Below are 22,618 nucleotides of genomic sequence, written 5' to 3'. Positions count from 1 at the left end.
GTCCAAATTCTCTACTGGCTTTGCCAGTACCATTCAGAATGGTTAGACTTGGCAGGTGAAAAGACAATCCCTACCCTACTTTACACCTCCTGAAATTAATGCAGTGACTTGACTGATGGAGCTAGGATATTATTCATTGAGGACTGTCAAGAGGGCCTTGTGGAGAACAAGAAAAGGCTACTGTAGGTTCACAGTTAGCATTGTCTGAAATGCTATCTGCCATGTGTTAGCTTCTTCCTTCTTTCTTTCAGCTGCTGCTCATGGGATTCTATTTTTGTGGTATGAAAGATTTTTAGAACAGGCTCTCCTCAGAGGGACACACTAACCAGTGCATAGTCTGGCTGAGAAAGACCTGTGCAGATGGGAAGTGGCCAGAAACTGGAGAATACTTGATCTGTAGGACCACAGCAGTGTATCTGACACTTATTTCCCGAGTCTGCCGTAACAAACTTCGCAGGGATTTACAGCACCTTTATCCCCAACTTCAGGTCAAGGATTCTAACCTTGTCATCTTAACTCCAGTGGCACAGAAGCAGAAATAGAAGATTCTGAGAATACTGCTTCAATTAGGGAGCCAGAAAATTTTCCCAGCAGGAACCAAGTTCAATTTACTGAAAAAAATGTTCTCAGTGTGAATTTGAGTGGCAGAATCTGGTGTTCTGTATTTAGGTTAAGTTGAACTCTGGACAACACAAAAGCAGCTGGGCTGTAACTCTGAAGAGAGAATTTTGAACTTTGATTCTGCTACTTCTGCTGCTGCAACGTTTTTTTCTCTTCCTATGCCTACAGAGGAATGGAAATAACATTCTGGAAAAGTAGGCGGCCATGCCTCTGTGGCATTGAAATGAGTCCAGATCTTGTCTGTTTTTCATAGATATTCTTGGGAAGACCAGCTAAACCTCTCGCAAATCAGGGGCTGAAAATATCCAGTGAAGTTCTATTCCCACCTGGCACATAGTATTTGTAAGTCAGCCTCTGGAGAGCACAATAACGAGCTGCAGCTCCAGGTTAAGGGACTTACTACAGTTTTAATGAGCTGTCAGAAGCTTGTTTACAGTCACAAATATCTCAGCCAGGTGCACTTATCCTTAGGCAGCCCAAGTCAGGGTAGGAATTTCTATCCAAAAATGCAACTCAGGAATATGTAGTGCCACTCCGCTGCACACACATGCAAGCACTGTTTTAATTCCCCTTCTCCAGTCTGCCCTCTAGGCATGTGAGAACAAAGGTTGTTCTGATTTATTCTGGTTGTCAGTGGCTCTAATACACCAGTGGGTGTTATGGTAAAAGGAACTTCAACAAGTAATCTTTTCCAATATTCTCCTCCAATGCAGTCTCTTTTAGCCTCAGGACACCTTCTCTCTCCAGTGGCTTTGGAAGCACTAAACCTATTTTACAGCTGGTATTGTCCTGGAAGTCTTCTGCAAAATGACCATCACAAGGCATAAGAAATGGTGATTTATTACATTAAATCTGTATTTGGTATCTATCATCACAGAAAATAATTGTGTCATTAGTTTACCTATCTGAGAAAGTTTAACTATATGAAAAAGTTTTGGTTTAAAAGGACATTTTCTTATTCTCCCATCAAGAATAGCTCAATTCTCATTAATATTTGTATCCATCCTTCCACATATACTGTAAGGGAGATCCTAGAACTCATGTAAATCAGCCCAGTTCTTTGACTTCAGTTACCAAACTGGTTGGCACTAGGTAGACATTTGGCTCCTGGCATCTTTTTTTCCTTTGAACGCAACTGTACTTCCCACTTACACTGTTTCTTATAAATGTGGACTCACCTTTACTCTTTCTTTAGACAAGAAATAAGCAGTGGCATGTAGTACATCTGCTGAATGAGTAGAATTATGGTAGGAGTTGGAGGAATGGTAGTTAGCTTCAATAACTTGTAACCACGACCTCAGAGTTGATTCTGAACAGTTTAAGAATTCACAGATTCCAAAGCGAGCAAATATTTTGAGACCCAAATAAACCAAAGGCCTGTGGAGAAAAATAGACACAAAGTTTTAAAACAAATGACGTTGAAAGAATATTACATAGCATGAATAGTATGAACCTATACAGCATTTTTAACCAATGACATGTCAGATTAGGTATAAGGACTTGCTGCAGAATTACAATCCAGACCTGTAGAAATGTTCTGCCTACTGATCACACGTATGCTCAAAATCATGCCAGTTCCTGACACTTCCAGGAATATTAAAAAGACTCGATATTGCTGCTGTACTACACGTAACAGTACTTTGGGGCTTGGGGGGTCTATGTTGGGTAAACGTAGACTGCAGTCAAAATGAAATAAATCAGCAAGTACTAAACTCTGCCCATGAGAGGAGGGAGCTAACCTTGCTGTTGCCACAGGTTCCTAAACTGGCTTATTTACAGTTAGATGAAGTGTATCTTTACTATAAAATGCTGAAATCACACTTTTTTCTGCACTGCAGATCTAGTCCGTTACTTTTATGCCCACCCTTGCAGGCTTCCATTGCTCACTGACTCTGCACACAATAGAGGATGAGAGATGGAAGTATGGAAGCAAATAACCAGGCCAGAACAATGCAATTTCTAGAAGAGTGTAAGGGCCAGATGAACCTTCAGGCTAACCCAGTCGGAGATGTGTCTCCAAAAATAGCCAACATCACTATATTCCAGTACTCTTGCTTCTCCCAGGCCAACTGCACAATTTAAACCTAGATGACTGGCAGATGAATGAAGATCAGAATAGCAGTGCAGAATATTTCTAATCTGAAAACTGTGAAAGTGCAATATATTTAATAGAGCAAATGAAAAAAAAAAATAAATCAAGTTGTAGTCCACTGGCTTTTTTATCAAACCCAGTGAATATCGCTGTTTTCTTGTCCAATACATTTTTTGCCTAAAAAGAACAGGTATAGTGGTACATATTTTCAAATGTGGATTCTTAAAAATAGATCTTAAACCCTTATTTTTTCATCTCACTTTGTTGCTTGATTCCAGATGCATCAAGCACTCTGATTTTTAGCTGCACCTGACAGGTGAGGTGAGGTCGTTTAGAGTTGATGAGGTCATTTAGAGTTGGATGTACATCTTTTGGCAAAACCACTCAAAACACTCAACAATACTTTGTCATATACTAGTATCATAATATACTAAAGTTAAATCCCCCTTAATCCCCCTCACACAGCACTGTCAGACAAAGGTCTCACCAGGTTTCTGTGTCAGTGAACTCTAATGCACTAAAGCTCAGATTTAATGAATAAGTCTTGGCTTTACTACCATATGTCTGCTTGGACTAATAACATATTCCTACTTGTGATTCATTGAAGATCACTTTAATTCTCTTCATAAATGAATTGCCTTTATTTAAACACAGCAGGAAGCAATCATAATTATAGTATCTTTAATAAGAGGACAGGCAACAAAGTACTTCCTTTGTCCCTCTGTGGTCTCTCCAAATCAGTAAGAACAGAGAAACCTATGTGGTGATCTCATGCATGCTGGCTATCTGGTGATCTCATGCATGTTGGTTGGGATAATTAATTTTTAAGTTACTGCAATGTGCGTATTAAATGTTTTAAATCACATGCCCTGACTACATTTTGACTTTTTAATTACTGTATCTATAGCACTTCATTCGAAATGGAAATGTAGCAAAGCAAAACAAAACCCCTAAAGTAACTGGGTGCAAATTTCTTCACTTACAGTAACACCACTTTAAAGAATAAAAAACTCGGGTATTTTTCCACTTTTTGGCTCAAAAAAACAGTCTAGAAGTGCATATATGTTAACTAAATACCTGATATTTTTCTTAGACATTGTTTTTTAATACCTTCCGAAGCTCTTACGGATCTGGGATTTTGACAAGGGTTTAAGATAGGCAATTCATTGCAGGATCTAGACTCCAAATTAGTGTCTCATAGAAGCTCTAAGCTGAGAGAAGCATGATACACGAAACTAGACCCAAAGGAGAATTTTTTGATAGGCATCAGAAAATAAAAGCCAGGATTTAAACAGATCAATTTACAGTCTTAGTGGGAGCACTTGCTATTAATGAAGTATAGTCTTTCAAAATTGCTGATCTGCTTTTGAAAACTTGTGATGGAAATTGCTATGCCCTACTTTTTATCAGTAAATATTCTTCAGTTAATCTTACACATAAAATGTAGTCTGCCAAGATTCTAGAATAAAGATGTTCCTCTAATCCCAGACAAAGGCAATGGGAATTCTGCTGCAAAGCTGTATTTGAATTGTTTAGGAATAAAAATAACCCAATTACATGGAGAGAAAATAAAACATGATCTGTATCAACTGATCAAATAAAGACCAGCATGTTGACTCTGTGTGCAGTTGGCCATAATTTGAATTTGAATCCCCACAAGACAACAATTGGATTTGTAGAACTTTTCTATTATTGAGAACAGAAAAGGCTTTTAAAATGATGATGTCTTGTTATTATACCGTATCAAAGATATATAAATCTTCACTTACATCTACTGGGAATCTGCAGGAAGTAACGTATGATGAAACAGAAGATTTTTAATGGGTTCATACACAACAAGAAATGACAATGAGAAAGTTTCAAACATTTGACTTTGGAAATAAAAGTAATTCCATTTAAAAAGCACAGGTAGAGAAATTAAAGAGCTGATTACAGGATGACATTTAAGTCAGTTTTCAGCAACTTCAATTTATGAGCTCTTGAGTTTACTGACCTTTTATGGGTGGCAGCCTCAAGTTCAAAGATATCAAAATCCCAGTGTTCTTCATTTTCCATTGCCTGTGTTATCTGTGGGGGTATGTCATTGAGGGAGATCGGAGAGATCAAACTGCCAGCAACCTGATGAGTTTCTGTTGAGGAATATATTTGCAGATCACTGTTAATAACCCTGAGATACACCTTTACTCACTGTACATGTTTTCTTTCCTGGAGTAACACCTAGCAACTCTCATTTCTATAAAGCTCAGTAGTGCTGCAGAACAATGCTTATATATTAAAATAAACCAAACCCAAATAATGCTTATAAAAAAGAACATTTCATCATATTTCCTGTTTCTTAAATTTAACATGTTTTAGTAAGTTTGGACTTCCAAAGAGCTGACTTTGTCTTGTTTAGGCACCTGCTTGACAGAATCCCTTGGGAGATGGTCCTGAAGGGTACAGGGGTTCAGGAAAGCTGAACACTCTTTAAGAAGAAAGTCTTAATGGCACAGGAGCAGGCAGTGCCCAGGTGCTGCTGTAAGAGAAGCTGGTGGCAGAGAAGACCACCCTGGCTGAACAGGGAGCTTTGGCTGCCACTCAGGGAGAAAAGGAGAGTTTACAGCCTTTGGAAGAAGGGACTAGTGACTCACAGTGATTACAAGGATGCTGTGAGGCTATGCAGGGTGGAAATCAGGAGGTCTAAAGCCCAGCTAGAAATTAATCTGGCTTCAGCAATCAAGGACAAGAAGAAATGTTTCTATAAGTATGTCAACAGCAAAAGAAAAACGGGGGAGAGCCCCCATCCCCCGCTAGACATGGGAGGAAACATGGCAATGAGTGATGAGGAAAAGGCTGAGGTGCTTTAATGCCTTCTTTGCTTCAGTCTTTAATAACAAGACCAGTTGTACTGAGGGAATCCAGCCTCCACAGCCAGAAGACAGAGTCTGGGAGAACAACCCCCCGCAATCCAGGAGGAGACAGTCAGTGACCTGCTGCATCACACTGACACACACAAGTCTGTGGGACCAGATGGGATACACCTGAGGGTGCTGAAGGAGCTGGCTGGGTGCTCACCAAGCTGCTTTCCATCATTTACCAGCAGTCCTGGCTGAGCGGGGAGGTCCCGACAGATTGGAAATTGGCCAGTGTGACACCCATAGAGAAGGGTTGAAAGGATGATCCAGGAAATTACAAGCCTGTCAGCTTGACTTCAGTGCCCGGGAAGCTGATGGAGCAGCTCATCCTGAATGCCATCACACAGCACATGCAGGACAACCAGATGCTCAGGCCCAGTCCGCGTGGGCTTATGAAAGGCAGGTCCTGCTTGACAAACCTGATTTCCTATGACAGGGTGACCTGCTTATTGGGTGAGGGAAAGGCTGTGGATGTTGTCTGCCTTGACTTTAGCAAGGCCTTTGACACCGTTTCCCACAGCATTCTCCTGGTGAAACTGGCTGCTCGAGGCTCGGATGGGCACAGGCTTCGCTGGGTAAAAAACTGGCTGGATGGCCGGGCCAAAGAGTGGTGTGAACGGAGTTAAACCCAGTTGGCAGCCGGTTATGAGTGGTTTCCCCCAGGGCTGGGTTTTTGGCCCACTCCTGTTTAACATCTTTATTGATGCTCTAGACGAGGGGATCGAGTGCCCCCTCAGTCAGTTTCAGATGACACCCAGTTGGGTGGGAGTGTTGCTCTGCTCAGGGTAGGGAGGCTGCAGAGAGACCTGGACAGGCTGGAGCCATGGGCTGAGCCCAGCTGGGGGAGTTTCACTGAGGGAAAATGCCGGGGGCTGCCCTTGGGCCACAACAACCCCCAGCAGGTCTACAGACCTGGGGAGGAGTGGCTGGAGAGCTGCCGGTCAGAGAGGGACCTGGGGGGGTGATTGACAGCCGGCTGAACAGGAGCCAGCAGTGTGCCCAGGGGGCCAAGAAGGCCAATGGCATCCTGGCTTGTGTCAGCCCTGGCGTGGCCAGCAGGGACAGGGAAGGGATCTGAGCCCTGGGCTCGGCACTGGTGAGGCCGCCCCTCGATTCCTGTGTTCAGTTTTGGGCCCCTCACCCCAAAAAGGACATTGAATGACTCGAGCGTGGCCAGAGAAGGGCAACGGAGCTGGGGCAGGGTCTGGAGCACAGGTCTGCTGGGGAGCGGCTGGGGGAACTGGGGGGGTTCAGTCTGGAGAAGAGGAGGCTGAGGGGAGACCTCCTGGCCCTCTGCAACTCCCTGCCAGGAGGGTGCAGAGAGGGGGGATGAGTCTCTTTAATGAAGTAACAAGTGACAGGCCAAGAGGGAATGGCCTCAGGTTGTGCCAGGGAAGGTTTAGACTGGCTCTGAGGAAGGATTTCTGTGCAGAAGGGGCTGTTGGGCGTTGGAATGGGCTGCCCAGGGCAGGGGGGGAGTCCCCATCCCTGGAGGGGTTTAACAGTCGAGTTGACCCAGCGCTGAGGTATCTGGTGGGGTTGGGAACCGTCAGTGTGAGGTTCATGGTTGGACTGGATGATCTTCGAAGTCTTTTCCAAGCTAGAGGATTCTGTGAATATCTCAGTAACTGCCAAATTAACACTTACGTTTTGCTGACAATATGTATTCATTCCCTGATAATCTTCGTAAACCATCCTGTTCAATGAAAGTTGAGAGTTAATTGCAGGGTATTGTACAAAAGGTCTATAAGATGATGACACCAAATAGTAGCACAATGACTTCAGAGAAGCCTGACTGCAACCTGTCACAACAGTGTGTACCATAGTGTGTACTGTTAAGATTTGTCTGTTCTACATATAGTTCATAATGGACGAGAAACTGCAAGATATGGGATAAAGTACAAACTCAATAGGTAAAACCTCAGATTTCTCAGGTGCAGATGGACGTCTGGAATTACAGCCTCACATCTGCCTTTGTCTGGACAACACACACACATTCTGGATGTGTGCCACAAACCAGACATAGTATGTCCATATACTTCCCATCAACAAGCAGGTGGGTGGTGAGAGGGAATGGATGGAGACATGCTTCTGCTCTCCTCCCTCTGGTATTGGCAGATCAGGTCGCCTCAGCAGCGTTAAGAATCTTGTGATTTGTTGCTGAGATTGCAGAGCAACAAATTACTCTGACGCTTCCCTTATATCAAAGAAGAACACATGCTTGTTTATTCTCCAATTCAGTGCCTCCTAGGCTTAATTCTGGCACGATGCCTAGATGTGCAAACTGAGACGAAGGATTAAAACTAACAGAATGATATATTAAATATTTACTTTTCATCTCATAATTCAAAATGCTGTGGCCCAAATCCTGCTTGTTCTTTTGATGTATACAGCTGTTAGTTACTGGACATTAATGTTGCTGTAGTTTAGGACCAGCTGCAACTAAGCACCACGTGGCTGCTCACTCACTCCTTCCCCCAGTGGGATGGGGAGGACAAAATATAACAAAAGGCCCATGGGTCAAGACAAGGACAGGGAGGGATCACTCACCAATTATGGTCACAAAACAGACCGGACTTGGAGAAAAATATCAGTTAAATTTCTTATGAATCAAATCAGAGTAGGATAATGAGAAATGAAACCAAATCTTAAAACACCTTCCCCCCCCACTTTTTTCTTCCCAGGATTAACTTTATTCCTGATTCCTCCACCTCCTCCCCTGCTGCAGTGCAGGGGGACAGGGAATGGGGTTTGTGATCAGTTCACCACACGCTGTCTCTGCTGCTCCTTCCTCCTCAGGGGAGGACTCCTCACACTCTTCCCTGCTCCTGCGTGGGGTCCCTCCCACAGCAGCCAGTCCTCCACCAACTTCTCCAATGCGAGTCCTTCCCACGGGCTGCAGCTCTTCATGAACCGCTCCAGCGTGGGCCCTGACATGGGCCACAGTCCTCCCAGCATCAGAGTGCTCCAGCGTGGGCTTCCCTCGGAGTTCCAGCCTTCCTCGAGGGCATCCACCTGCTCCAGCGTGGGGTCCTGCACGGGCTGCAGGCTGGCATCTGCTCCACCGTGGACCCCCACGGGCTGCAGGGCACAGCCTGCCCCCTCCCCAGGGGCTGCAGGGAGTCTCTGCTCCAGCACACCTCCCCGCCCTCCTTCACTGACCTTGGTGTCTGCATAGGTGTTACTCTCACATCCCACTCCTCTCTCCACTGCAGGGGTTTTTTTTAAAACTTCTTAAATATGTTATCCCGGAGGCACTACCACTGTCGCTGGTTGCCTTGGCCTTGGTGTTCCAGTTTTGTCTGGGATAGAGTTAATTTTCTTCTGAGTAGCTGGTACAGTGCTGTGTTTTGGATTTAGTGGGAGAACAGTGTTGATAATACACTGATGTTTTAGCTGTTAATTAGCACTCATCCTAAGCTAAGGATTTTTCAGTTTCCCATGCTCTGCCAGCAAGCAGGTGAACAAGAAGCTGTGAGGGAGCATGGCCAGGACAGCTGACCTGCACTAGCCAAAGGGCTATTCCATATCATAGGACATCATGCTCAGTGTGTAAACTAGGGGGAGCTGGCTGGGGGGCTGATCACTGCTCAGGCATCAGTAAGCTGGTGGCGAGCAATTGCAGTGTACATCACGTCTTTTCTTGGAATTTATTTATCTTTTTTATTATATTCATTTTCATTATGATATTTTTATTATTATTATTATTACTGGTTTTATTTTACTTTAGTTATTAAACTGTTCTTATCTCAACCCACGAGTTTTACTTTTTCTTTTCAAGTGCCCTCCCCATCCCACTGGGAGGGGTGAGGAGTGAGTGAGCAGCTGTGTGGTGCTTAGCTGCTCGCTAGACCTAAACCATGACACTTGGCCAGAAGCAGGTCTGACTTGGAGCCAGGGAAGCTTCTAGCAGCTTCTCACAGGAGCCACCCTGGTAGTCCCTCCCCCACTATCAAAACCTCACCACACAAACCCAATACAAAAGTTTAGCTCATGATGTAAAGACACGGTTATTAAAAAAAAAAAAAAAATTCCGAATGCACCTTGCTAACAATGTTATGCACCCAAATAAAGCAGAAGTAAATGGGGATGTTATATTTGAACAATGTCTGCACTTAAATGAACTGTTATATCTCATTTTTATTTTCACATTTGTAAGTAAATTAATCTGGGGTTTTGTGATTTAAAAGGAAAGGGATTACTATTTCTGTAACTGGCTCAGTGACTCTTCAACAGCACTGGCTATGACACAAATATTTAGGACACCAGATGCTGTCTATCATTTAAAATCAAAGATTAGTTTTATTAAGAGTTGAAATAGCAGGTGTAATTGTACCTGGAAAATCCATTTTTGAACTCCAAATGCCCTTCCCATCATGAATTCTGCTTGAGTTCAAAGCCAATAAACTATTACTTGTTCCCCTACTCGTACATAACTTCTGAACATGAAATGGAATAAAAAATTCAGTTTTCAACAGACCCTTCACTAGAAAAATATTTCTACCAGATCATTTTAAAATTCATACTATACCATATATCCTCATGCTTTGAAATGTATTTTCTCTGCTTTTCTATTAATAGCTCCCTAAAATAGCCTTTGTTTTTAGTAAGGTTTTTGTATTTTGCAATATTGTTACCTACATGTTCTGGGACCATGGACTGAATACAGTCAGAATACAAATGTATGTAAGAATCAACAATCTACAAAAAGGAGAAAACGAGTTTATGGACTGTGTGTATTCAGCGGGAGAAGAGATTCACTTTGAGACTCTAATGAGTATATGTATCAATATTCTTCTTACATTTTTATAGTAAAGGGAACAATATATTTTGTCAACTGAATTCGTAAATTCAACCCTATATGAACCATTCAGGTCGTCTCCTGGAATTCTTGAAGTCTCTCATATATTTCTCCTGATCAGATTTGCCGTGGTACTTATTTATAACATGTAAATGCTTTCAAGATTGAAAGCTACTGCAAAAGCATATTGATAGGTACAGCATGAAATGGTAACAGCACAGACACATCTCTGAAGAGCTCACATCTTATGAGCCTTTTTGCATCCAACACACTGTCAAATGTCTCCCTGAGGTGGCCTTTTACGTGCAACCTACGGACTAATGGGAACATATATCCCTGAGGCACAGGTAACATTCATCCAAGTTCATCTAGTTATTATCAGGAGGGTCAGACTCCAGGCTCTGAAGGTTTGGGTTCAATTCTTGCTTTGCTATGTGCCCTTTCTTCAATTTTGGGTACAACACTTGTTTTTCCAATGCCCCCGTTTCTCTTTTCCTAACATAACAACATAATACATGCCTTCTTCAGGCCTTTTCTTGCCTTATTTATTTAAACTACGAGTTCTGTGGAGCATGATTGTGTTGTACTATGTGAACAGTCATGTTTCTAGCTCAAAGCACTCTGATCTTTCTGTGACACTCTATGAATACAAATATAATCCAAGAAACAGCAACAAAAATATGTATTTTGCATTCTTTTGAAGACACATTCTTTCTATATACTGTAAAGCCCCCCAAACATGCCATTCTAATCCTGATTAATGAATACAGGTGTCTAGCTATCTTTCTTTCTTCCTCTCCCATCTATACCTTTCTAAAATGAATCATATTGAAGAAAGAATTGGTTTTCTTTTCCATTTCTAGCAAAACTAATGCTTTGAAGGGACCAGTCAATTTCCTTCCCATTTTCAGAGCTACATTACTAATGTAGGGGGGAAAAAAATCAACAAAAAGAGATGTGCAGTTTTTCCTGAAAATCTGGCATTCTAGAGGCAAACCACATGCCAGATGATAAAGACTGAGTACCTGGGAAAATCAGACAGTGGAACATTAATCAGTAGCAGTTGTGGCAGTGTGTACTTACTGTCATTAACCCTCCAACGAGGTCACTTGTATGTGGATCCTCATCTTTTGTCCCCAGTTGTGGAGAGTATAATTCAGTGGTTCTTAAAATCTCCAAAACCCGATCTAAAGCTTCTGCAACTGGCATGGGACTGCTTTCTTGTGCAGCGTTGATGATGTTTATTACCTAGTTTAGCATTAGACATGTTTTGAATTTAGAAGTGATTTAAGAAAGAACAGAGACACTCATCAATTACTATCAAAAACTCATAGCAAATAAACAAGATGAACAACTTTAATCCACATGCGGGAGAATCAAAATGAAAGGGATGTTAATAAAACACTGATATTTGCTACTGACTCTGGGAAAAAGATTGTGACAGCAGTCTTATTAATGACTCTCCTGTTCAAAGTACAGCCTTGAAATGTCTCTAAATGCATTTAAGATAACCTTCTCCCATTTGACTCAGTATATTACAGAGCTGATTTTTGTCAAATCCTCGAATGGTTTCAGAAAGCAGTTTACCATACATAAGTAAGAAGGAGGAACTCTAATCCCTCCTTCACATAGGCAAAAATCCTTAAAAAGGGTCATGCAATGGCTGGTCACATGGAGAGCAGTCTACTAAGCAGGTTTGGGAGAACTTTCTTCAGAGCATCTGGCTTTCTGGAGCTCCAACCGTGGGCAGGTGGAACAGGTGAAGAAGTTGCACCAGAGGCCAGAGCTGCCTTGCTCCTCAGTCTGGATGCTGTACTGGAACTTTCTGCCCCAGTATTCCGGTACAGCACAACTGACAACAGCTAGTGACTAGTGACATTACCTTGGTGATGGGTGCTTCAATAGTCATGGAATGTATCCTGGCCATAGAAGAGTGCCGCCTTTGTGAGCTGCCTGCGTGGAAAACAAAGCAGAATTTATATCCTGATTTCAGTGACAAGGCAGGACAGAAGGATTCAGTCAAGAAATCTTGATTCATTTTTTTGAACTGCTTACCCTGCTGTGCCTTTAGAGGCAATCTACTGAAGAATGCATACACATGCTTGTTATGCCAGGGACACAGAAGTGCAAAGAGATGCTTGCTGAACCACTGATATCCCTGATTAGAGATAAGTAGCTGTAACAGCCTGGCAAAATCATGGCTTTGTTTTAACTAATTAAAATATTCAGCTAAAAACATAGTTAAAAGACAATGCGGATGTGTGTGTGTATAAACTGGCAGGCACAGGTAGGTAACTATTACACTTAGGTTATTATAGGATATATCTACTTTTGTGGCCTGATGCAACATGACAAGTCATAATGAGTCAGCTTCCAAGCTGAGGTAAATCAGTGAAGCTCCTCTGAAGATAGCCATGTCAAATTAAAACAGCAAAGGTTCTGGCCTATTATTCAACGGAAATTGAAAACCAGATGTTTTATATAGTTTGTAATTTTGGTCCTGTAGAGAAAAGACCAAGATGGGATTTTTCTGGATAATTATGTTGTGCTACCTATAAAATGCAGCCACATCTCTGTTACTCTTTGTGCTGAGCAGCTCTTAAGAAGAATCAATGCTATTTTTGCTATACTGGAGCGCGATTGTATTCTCACTGCTACAGACCTACTTCATGTTTCACTAGTGTATGCTGTAATGATGTGTGCTTTGACAAAATCATGTAAGCATCAGCAACAGTTTTGAGTATGTGACTCATCTACCAAGTTTGGGGTGATCTAATGGAGAAAAATACAACACAATGAAAAGAAAACAAAATCTGTAAAAAAAATTATCTTCATATTTTTATCAAGAGAAGATGTCAGAAATGTAATAACTGGTTAGGTTTAGAGTTTGCCATTTGTACTTGAAAGTAGCCGTGTTCAATCTCATGAAGTTTTCCGTGCAGGATGACACACGATAGCCCTCCATTCTCCACTGGTTCAAAAAAAGACTCAAGGGTAGTTCAAAAGAAGAAAATAGGGCTATTTGACAAATGTAAAGTTGTTCATTAATTGATGGCTTGTTATTTTGTGTATGTGTATATATACACACATATACTTACCTCTATTTGTATGTGTATGTATGCACATAAAAATCTGAATATACACAGAAATCAGAAAAATGTACTTATTTAACATACCATCACTTCCTCGTGATGTTGTGGATCTGACATCTAGTGATCCTTTCCTTCTGTCTTTGTGTCTGCAAGTCTGAATATCTGAGGAGAAAATGATATTGTACAATGACATTAAGTTATTCCTAAGATGTATGTTAAAGGAACTGAAACAGAGAAAGCCTGATAGCAGTTGAGGGACATTTACCACAATGCTTCAGCAGATGAGAGCAGATGAAGACTCCTTTTTAAACTCTTGCCCAATAACACTGTCGTGAACCAGTCATGCTGTCTGGCAGAATATGCCTAAGTGTTTTTGCAGAAGGGATCTAACAGTGTGGAGGGTAAAGTTCCTCTCTTGATAGAGTGACACCATTGTAGCTGTGAATACAACTCGTGCAACACACCTGAGTTCACCCAAGTAACAACTGCCACAAAGAACTGGTAGATCCAAGTAGGTGACACCCTGGCAAACTAGGCAATGTATCCGAGGTCCCTTATGGACTCCAGCAGATACAACCTGTGGTACCAAGGCTACAGTTAACAAGTACCTGCAGCATGGATGCCAAGGATGCCTTCACTCAAGTGTTGGTATGTGGGATGAGGGTGAATAGTAGTGTTGGTCACCCATGTGCAAATACCCCACAATACAGTTAAAAGCAATGCAAGCAGACATGCCACTAGCTATACACCAACCACAAAAGTCATGATGACTAGACAGCATCCTTCTTATTTCCAGTTTTGTCACAGGGATCCACTACCCACAATTGAAATGTGACACTGGATACGGCAATACCACAATACCAACTTAGGGCCCTACTACTGCATTTTCAAGGGTGGGTTGCTTTATATCACTTCTAAAACAAATGAGGCAGGTAGAGAGGACTTGTATTCATTTTCCTGCTTTTTGAGCTGGATTCCCAGCTTATTGCTAGCTAAACAGTACTATTCAGACTGTCCTGTGCAATTCTGGTTTTCAGTCAGATCACTAACAACAGGCTTTATTTTTTCCCCAGGTATGTTCTCCACTTATTAAGACAGAAGAGATGTGTCATACCTGTCTGAGATTCAGCCTGAACACGTTCACATGTCTTCTCTGCCTACAATTTAGTATGAGAAATCCAGTTAGTCAGAACTTTCCCATTATTTTGTAATATTTAGGGCTCAAACTAAAGCAAGCACAGCACTATTTTCACTTACCTTATTGTTGTCATTGCACAGTCTACTAATTGACACATAGTGTCTAATCTTTCTGTAGGCAAAAAACAGTGTGTTAATTCCCATCCAAACCTCAGCTCTAATTCAGTGCTGATACACAAAATGGGCAAGAGCAACACATTAATGTAAGACAAATCCTGTTCTGTCAGAAAGGCTCAAGTGAGAATGGAAAAAACCCCACAGTTCTGCACATGATGGGGAATACAAAATGGAAGCATCTTTTGCAAATATTGTCTCTTCCTCTCTGTCTCTGCCCTCCCAGCTTCTTCTGGGCTACTGTAGGATGTTTCAGGTATGATATAAATGTGAAACATGCAGCAGTGCATTCCAACAATGAAACCCTTCTATAGGATTTAGGGATACAGCAATCGAACTGAAAATTACACCACTGATTACCAGGAAACTTTCTAAGCCGGCTTCAAATGGGCTTAGACTGTTCCATAAGTAGCAACGTATGTAACACATATTGGTCTTACAAGTTTGGCATCTTAAGCTGAAAATATGTTTTCACTCTATTGATGGAGAGTAGAGAACATGAATTACTTCCAGGGACGAAATCAACCCAAAACACTTTTTTTAGGAATAACTGCATGAAGAATCCGCATTTGGCCTTTCCTTCATGAAGACACACCTTTCTAAATGATTGTCTCAGCCAAGTCTGGAAGATAATGTGACGTGCTTTTAATTAATGTTTGTGTTGCCTTAGAGGGCTTTGAAACTACTACTGCATGCAACCTGATCCACTTTCTTTCCCAAAATAGTACAGAAAGACTCATCATAAATGTATTAATAACTAATGTATACCGGTGTCCTCCAAATGCTCTATTTGGGGACCAGGTGGAAGTTGCATAAAAATCAAGACATGCTTGAATTTTGACCAGAATCAAAACACACAGTGACCTAAAGACACTTGGCAACAGCCATGAGTAGGTGAGCACGGAGGGACATAGTACAGGTGCACAGTGGAAAAGGACATAGGTCCTGGTGGTCCCAACACAACGCCCAGAAAGAGAGAAAGGTGCTCTTGCACTTCAGGGAGTATTAGAAGAGTCACAAGTGAGCACACCTGGATCTTTAGCTCCTTTTTGGGGAGAATTAGGAGAATTTCACTTTCCCTGCGCATAGCACATAAAGTTGATTTTGCTCCAAGGAATTAAATGCAGAGGTCTGAGGCTCCCTTCCTTGCATAAGTTTCCTTTATACTCAGTAATAGGATAATTGTCTGCTGAAAGCAACTGAACTCTAAATCGAGACTTGATTCAGACTTAAATCATGGTTTTAGCTTTCATACTTACCCTCCCTGTCCGACAACAGGTAGTATCTTCACATTTTGTTGTATGCTATCTCCATTTTTCTTTTTCGCATAGTACATTCCTTGCCATTCCTGAAAAAGGAATTCAAGTGGAAGGAAGTTCAGATAAAACAGGAAGAGAAGCTGTAGCTTCATACCTTTTTACACTGAAAGCTGTATTACAATACAAATCCTGTCAGAACGGGTTAAACTGTACTTACCCTCAATTTTCTCCCCTGTAACTAACTTGTAGGTCGTTGTGTTGCTCCCAGAACTTCCAGAGGGGCAGCCTATGAATGCCATGATGGCAACAGCCGAACCTCAGGTGCTGTGGGAATCAGAACCACGTATTCTCCTCCCAGTCCTACCTCAATGGTGTTGGGCGTCACTGGGGGGAGACCTGGCAAAGACCCCCACAAGAGCGAGAGCTTGGACCATCCCCTGCCTGGAAAAAAGAGTCTCCCAGAGGCTCCAGGAGCACCTATAGGCTCTTACAGCGTGGGGCACCCCCCTGCCCTGCCCCAGGACCACGAACCACACAGCTGGGACTGCTACGCTGACCTGCCTGACTTTCGCCTTGACTGTGTTGTCTCCTCCCAGGACAGGAAGGTCAGTGAGAAACCATTATGCCGACCTGTCTGCCTTCACTTCTGGACTGCACTGTCTCTCCTGCAGAGTGAGGAAGTCTTATCACTGGTTAACATTAAATATATCTGTGACTAAAAGTGCTCTGGTATTCTAGCACATTTACTTTCCACACTGTCAGTTCAGTCTCAAAAAGCAGCAGAGATTTATCCTGGCTTTTTTAAAGCAAGAGAGAGCCTAGTAGAATAGCTATTGGACTCTCACCTCCCATCTGCTGACCCTCCTTCTGGTTTCAAGATCACATTTAAGTAGAAAAATTTTGATGTATCAGATTGTCACTGCCAGTATCATTGGGTTTTGATAAAATTCATAAACGGTAAAAAAAAAAAAAAAAAAAGACAGGGTGGAAAGGAATTTTGATTTTGCAGTGAGAAGTCAGGTTTTTTTTCCTCTGGAAATGAGACATTTCTTTCTAGTGCAGAGCCTCAATTTCTCTTTCAGTGAGACTTGGGAAATGTCCCTTCTCCCTAGTTTAAGACATGCTTTTAAACAAAATACTGTTAAAACAGTTATGCAGAGATTTTAAATCCAGAAGGCACCACCATGGTCTAACACCCAGCCCCAAATCACCTCCCTGCAGAGGAGCCCAGACCCACACTGTGAAGCAGGATATCTCCCATGCTGATGCACAGAGACATGGCTAAACTTGGCTTCAACACACGCTGGGGCATCGGCCCCTTCCCTCTTGCTCCCTCCCAATTTCCTCACCCCGCTGCTGCTGCTGCTTCTCAAACTGTGCTACAAATACCACAACACTGACAGACCTCCCTGGGTCTCCCCTTGCGTGTGGTACCTGGACTAGAGTTGCCCTCTCACAGGCCTGTTTAGGAAAATTTGGGGAAAGCAAAATTTGGGAACCCTGCGCCTCCCCTTTCATTTCTGGCAGCAGCAACAGAGGTCAGTAACCTTCCAACAGAGCCAGTTTTTTGTAACATGGCAGCTGACAAGGTTTACAATCTTGCCTCCACATTTCCATCCCTGTAATAGTTGATGGTGGTCTTAACAGATGCGTATTTTGAGCTGGGCATCTAATAAATACCAAGTGATTAATAAATAACTGATTCCATATTGCATATTCACTTAATACAAACTACCCATGCCCACTGCTATCTTTCAGTTGAGTTCAATAGACTGTAGATCGGATCTTACAAATGTATGTGAAAATACCTTCATGAGGCACACGATACATATTTATTTATGTTAGACTGACAGATCTCGGTCAAGCAGGCCAGAGCACGGGTACAGAGAGAACAGTTTTGCATTTATGTTGATGGAGCCAGCAAATAAAGACTCCAGCACGCAGAGAGCTGTATGGTGACAGGCTGTGCAGAAAAAAAAAATATGAAAGGCTTTTCTGAGGATCTGTTGGAGAAAAGAACTGTGCATAACAAATTGTGAAGTGAGCATAATATCTTCTCCTGTGAGCTGCATGAGGAATACAAATGAAGATAAAGCAAACATCACAGAATTCAGTGCTCTCATAATTAAAAGTATGCGTATCAATAAGTTTCCTGACAACCAAGATGAGGCAGAGATGAGTAATCGATCTCTAACTCAGGTAATAAACCCAGAATATACAAAAAAGGGTGAAGCCATAAGGTACAGATTGGATAATTCCCACATTGGAAGTGCATCCTTTTCAAGACAGATTATTCACTAATGTGTTCTTCTTAGTCAACAGATCGATTTTTCAACTTGTGAATTTCTAAAACCTGTGAAACTGTGGCAGGAAATGTGTGAGGGAGAAGGTCAGCAGAATTCTGAGAAATAGGAGGTCCAATCCAAACTCCTACTGGTAGGTGAAGTTCTCCCAGGGACATTACTTAAACATATTTTAAGCACAGCATATGCTCTCTCACAGAATCTCTGTCAGCCATCCAACAGAGAAGAGCTACTTCCCAAGATGTGCTGTCAGTCAAGCTCATCGTTATGTCTGCATTACAGTCACACAAGTACAGTGATCAGTCACTTCTGCATGGCCTAGTGTGCTGGGATTGAATGCAAAGTAAAAAACATACATAAAAAAAAATTTGGTTTACCCTCTATAACACTGAGGTTTCAAACTTCATTGAGAAAGCCATGGCATGCATCTATCCACTAAGCACTTACACATGCATAGTAAGTAATCCCCCAGTTCAGCCTTCCCTTTAAACCAGGACTTCTTGCACTAAACAGCAAAGTTCAGCAAGCTACTTAGTAGAAAACAGAGCAAACCATAATAAACACAAGATGTCATGAAAACAATCTCAGAGAAAGTAAGGCTGAGTTAGGAAGGAATTACTATAGACCCTTCTCATAGAGCACGATCACTCTCTCACCCACTCTGTAACGATAGCTATCTTGCAAATAATTCCCAAGGAGTAAGAGGAATGACATGTCTTGTCTGATTTATCGATAGCTATCCATCTCACTTCAGAAAAAGCAAAACTAAGATAAAGAGCTTTGTGTCAAACTGCAGAGATCAGAGGCATCAAGAATTGTAGTCAGAATTGCACATTTCATCTTAATGGATGTAATCTGAATCATGAAACAGAAGAATGAAGAAAGTACAACTTGTTTTTTAACTCCCCAAGTATGGATGGGTGAAAATGACTTTCAATAATGTTGCCTTCTTGCAAATTACAGCCAGCTGTAGTAACAAAAAATGAACTTCCAGAGATTTTTTTTTTTTTGCTAAACAACACCCTGACCCAAGAATCTCTACGTACTGTGCAATAAACAATTTTTGTGTATAATGCCTATGAACTTTTGTTTGGATATATCGAACTTGCTCACAGCACAAGAGGGGAAATGATGCAAGAGTTCATCTTCCTAAATTTCATTTAAAGACTAGAGGTAGATTTTATACAGCTTACATTTTTCTAAAGATCAGAAAAAACTTGCTTTTCTTATGTTACCATATTTGCTCAAAACACAAAAGCCAAACCTGTTGACAGGAGAATATCACAGTAGTAGACAGTTGGCTTTTTTGGTATGCTATAACCTAAAGTAGCCAATATACAACCTCTTGTAATGGGAAGCAGTATTTTAAATTTAGGATATTAAAAAATCACAATCCTGAAAACAACACACAGACCATGTCAGTTAGGCACCTCTGAAAATGCTGTAACATCTTGACACAAATGATTTCAAACTAAAGCACTTTCAAAAGGCTGCACATTTTCAACGGTTGCTCCACACAGTCAACCTCTACTTGCAATTCATTTTTCAATTAATATGTAAATGTATGGCTAAACAGATCGCATACTATAAAGTTTAGAAAGGGAAATACAAAAAACATGTAAACAGAATATATCCACCTAAACCAATTTAAGCTGTTTCAGCTAGACAGGTTAAAATGAGCAGTATTTCATTAGCCCTCACAGCTGGAAGATCTAGAGCCAGGAGTAAAAGAATTGCAAGGAAAGAGATGGATTAGAGTTAGATATCTATCATTCATGGAGTAAAATATATTTCCGTTATTAAAGACATTTTTATCAGCACACTAAAATATTAAAAATTTGATCCCTTCACATCTTGAAAATTGATGTTGTAGATTTAAAGCCTGACACGTCTAATGTATTTGAATTATAACTTAATAAATACTCCCTCCTAACATCAGTTTTGTATTACACACGTTTAGTGAAATAATTTCGGTCAGGCAACAGAGGTGTGAAGCACCATAACCCAGGCTATTGTCTCTTGCTAGGATCTCTTCCAAAAGGCCAACACGTGTAGAAGTGAGTGACATATTCTTGTGGAAATGCACATGCAACCTGCACCCAGCTGGAGTGCAGCTTTTGTTGATGAATGCTCGTGTCCGTACCCCGATTTACAGAGTATGACTCATCACAACTTTGCATCGGTGCTTTTGCATCACTGCCTGGATACACAGAGTGCCATGATTCATTTTAGCATCTCCCTGTTCTGTGTCAGTAACGTGCTGCTTCCCCGCGGACAGTCAGTAATGACCCAACCAGCTATCCTGACTCAGGGCTGAGCACGGGCCCTGACGCATCTACAAACACACCAATTCCCAAATCTCTTTGTGTAACCTCCATGATCTTCTTCCTGTAAGGTACTATGACAAGTTCAATGACATCAGAAGCATTTAAACCTCATTGTCAAAATGCAGATGAAAGCTCCTAGATGGATCCTCACACTACAGCCACAATAGTCCCAAAGGAACATCGTGGAGCTACCAGGCAAACAGTAATGTCTCTTTGTAACCTCCCTTGAAGCCAGTTGTGCTTCCTCATGCACTTTTTCTTGGTGCAACAAACATTTCTAATGGAAATCCATTAGACAGCTCCCATGTTATTAGAGAATAAAATATATTGGCGGCTGGCAGCTGACACTGCCTATCACTCTCAAGTGATATCGCAAACGTATCTTCTGACATTTTTACATCCCAAACTTGCAAATCAGCTTCCACATCTCATGATTCAATGCTTCAACATGGTTCTCTTCTCATTTACATCACACTGGATAACATGTGCATCCATTCCATTTCTCTTTGGTATTCCCACACCTTTTGCTACACACAGCATATACTATAAAGAAACAGAGTGAGTCACTTATTTTCATAAAACATGGAGCTCTTTCAAGCAAGAGAAGAGAAAGAAGCCCTTAAAAAATGAGCATTTTTTACTTTCTCTTCTTGTTTGAGTAAGAAGCTGCAAATGCTACGTGTCTGTGAAGCTGGAAGTTACATCATGTGTCATTACTGGACAATAAAAACTTTTACAGGTAGCAAATGATAAGTGATAGAATGCCATTACTCACCTTTCCTATCTTTATGCAGGAATTAATAGTATCTAGGAAATCAGCTTTTTTTTCATTTATAGGCACTTCTGTTAATTCCTTTCCTATTAGTTCACCTATTTGATAGCCCATCATTGTTTCAAAAGCAGGATTGACGTACTGCGAAATAAAAACAAACAAAACCCCATTCAACAGAATACTTAAAGCACAACAGAATCCCTTTTTTTTCTATTTGCTAAACCAAGGGATCTCTTTCCCAGCCTGAAATAAACCTCTGTATGTAATGGTTCTGAGAGAGATGTCTACATTTTCTTCTTGTAAATCAAACCAGGGATGTCCATGCTAGAAGAGTTGTGCAGACTGTGTGCATGTGAGCAAAGAGAGGGGAATGATGGAAACAGCTGGGTACTACATCTCCACAGAGTTTAGACAGACAACATGAGTTCCTGAAAAAGGAGCTCTGTCAGTTCTCAAACCCATAAACCTCAAACCTACCTCAGTGTTCCTAAAAATCACAAATTAGATGGTGGGATACCAGAGGAATGTTATCTATTGACAAATTCTTCATCACTGTTCCCCTGTCCAGGCAAAGACCAGCCAAGCAGACTGGAAGAAGTAGAATCTAGTCAAGCAACTTTCTCTCTGAACTGAATGTTGCATTTCGCTGCAATTCTGTGACCCTTGCCCAACAAAACTGAAGATTGGTACCCATAGCCTACACCTTCATGACCCCCTCACTTAGAGACACAGGTCTTGTCATAACAGCACCTGAATGCCTCACAGCTCACAATGTTTCAATGTGAGGGAAATTAAAAGGGTGCCACTGGATGCTCTCTGCCCCCAAAGGTTCATTCCAAAAGGTTACCCCCCCTGTCTGAGAAAGCCCTGCCTGCTGGAGCTCCAGAACTCTTGCGCATGTCGGTGCTTTCATACTCTGGGACTGTCAGCAGAAGGACATTTGGTCTAAAAACGCATATTTAAGACTTCAGGATGCGTTCTCTTATTTTTGTAAAAGGGATGAAGGTGGCACATACTTCAATGAAATTGCCACTGTCAAGATTTGGGTCAAGAGGGTACAATTTATATGCATGTTATAACTCCCAGAGGCTTAGACTCAAGCTCTTTACTGATAATAAAATCACTCCTCACTGCCTTCATAGGTAG

At 41.6% G+C, this 22,618-nt stretch overlaps 1 protein-coding gene across 5 annotated transcripts in view; it reads right to left on the bottom strand.

Moving 5' to 3' along the window:
• The window catches only part of PDE8A (phosphodiesterase 8A), a 132,373-nt gene that overhangs the window by 10,076 nt on the left and 99,679 nt on the right, over nucleotides 1-22,618 (bottom strand). For all 5 annotated transcript variants that reach the window (XM_074916714.1, XM_074916711.1, XM_074916713.1 and 2 more), the window contains exons 8-17: nucleotides 21,476-21,613; nucleotides 16,071-16,159; nucleotides 14,758-14,809; nucleotides 14,615-14,657; nucleotides 13,585-13,662; nucleotides 12,291-12,361; nucleotides 11,492-11,656; nucleotides 7,255-7,303; nucleotides 4,707-4,842; nucleotides 1,800-1,998 (exon numbers count right to left, since the gene is read on the bottom strand). In XM_074916714.1, coding sequence (XP_074772815.1) covers nucleotides 1,800-1,998; nucleotides 4,707-4,842; nucleotides 7,255-7,303; nucleotides 11,492-11,656; nucleotides 12,291-12,361; nucleotides 13,585-13,662; nucleotides 14,615-14,657; nucleotides 14,758-14,809; nucleotides 16,071-16,159; nucleotides 21,476-21,613 — 1,020 coding nt within the window. The remainder of the gene's footprint in view (nucleotides 1-1,799; nucleotides 1,999-4,706; nucleotides 4,843-7,254; nucleotides 7,304-11,491; nucleotides 11,657-12,290; nucleotides 12,362-13,584; nucleotides 13,663-14,614; nucleotides 14,658-14,757; nucleotides 14,810-16,070; nucleotides 16,160-21,475; nucleotides 21,614-22,618) is intronic.

This window comes from Athene noctua, chromosome 13 (assembly GCF_965140245.1).
Source record: "Athene noctua chromosome 13, bAthNoc1.hap1.1, whole genome shotgun sequence".
Lineage (NCBI taxonomy): Eukaryota > Metazoa > Chordata > Aves > Strigiformes > Strigidae > Athene > Athene noctua.
This window is presented reverse-complemented; position numbering and strand designations above follow the sequence as displayed.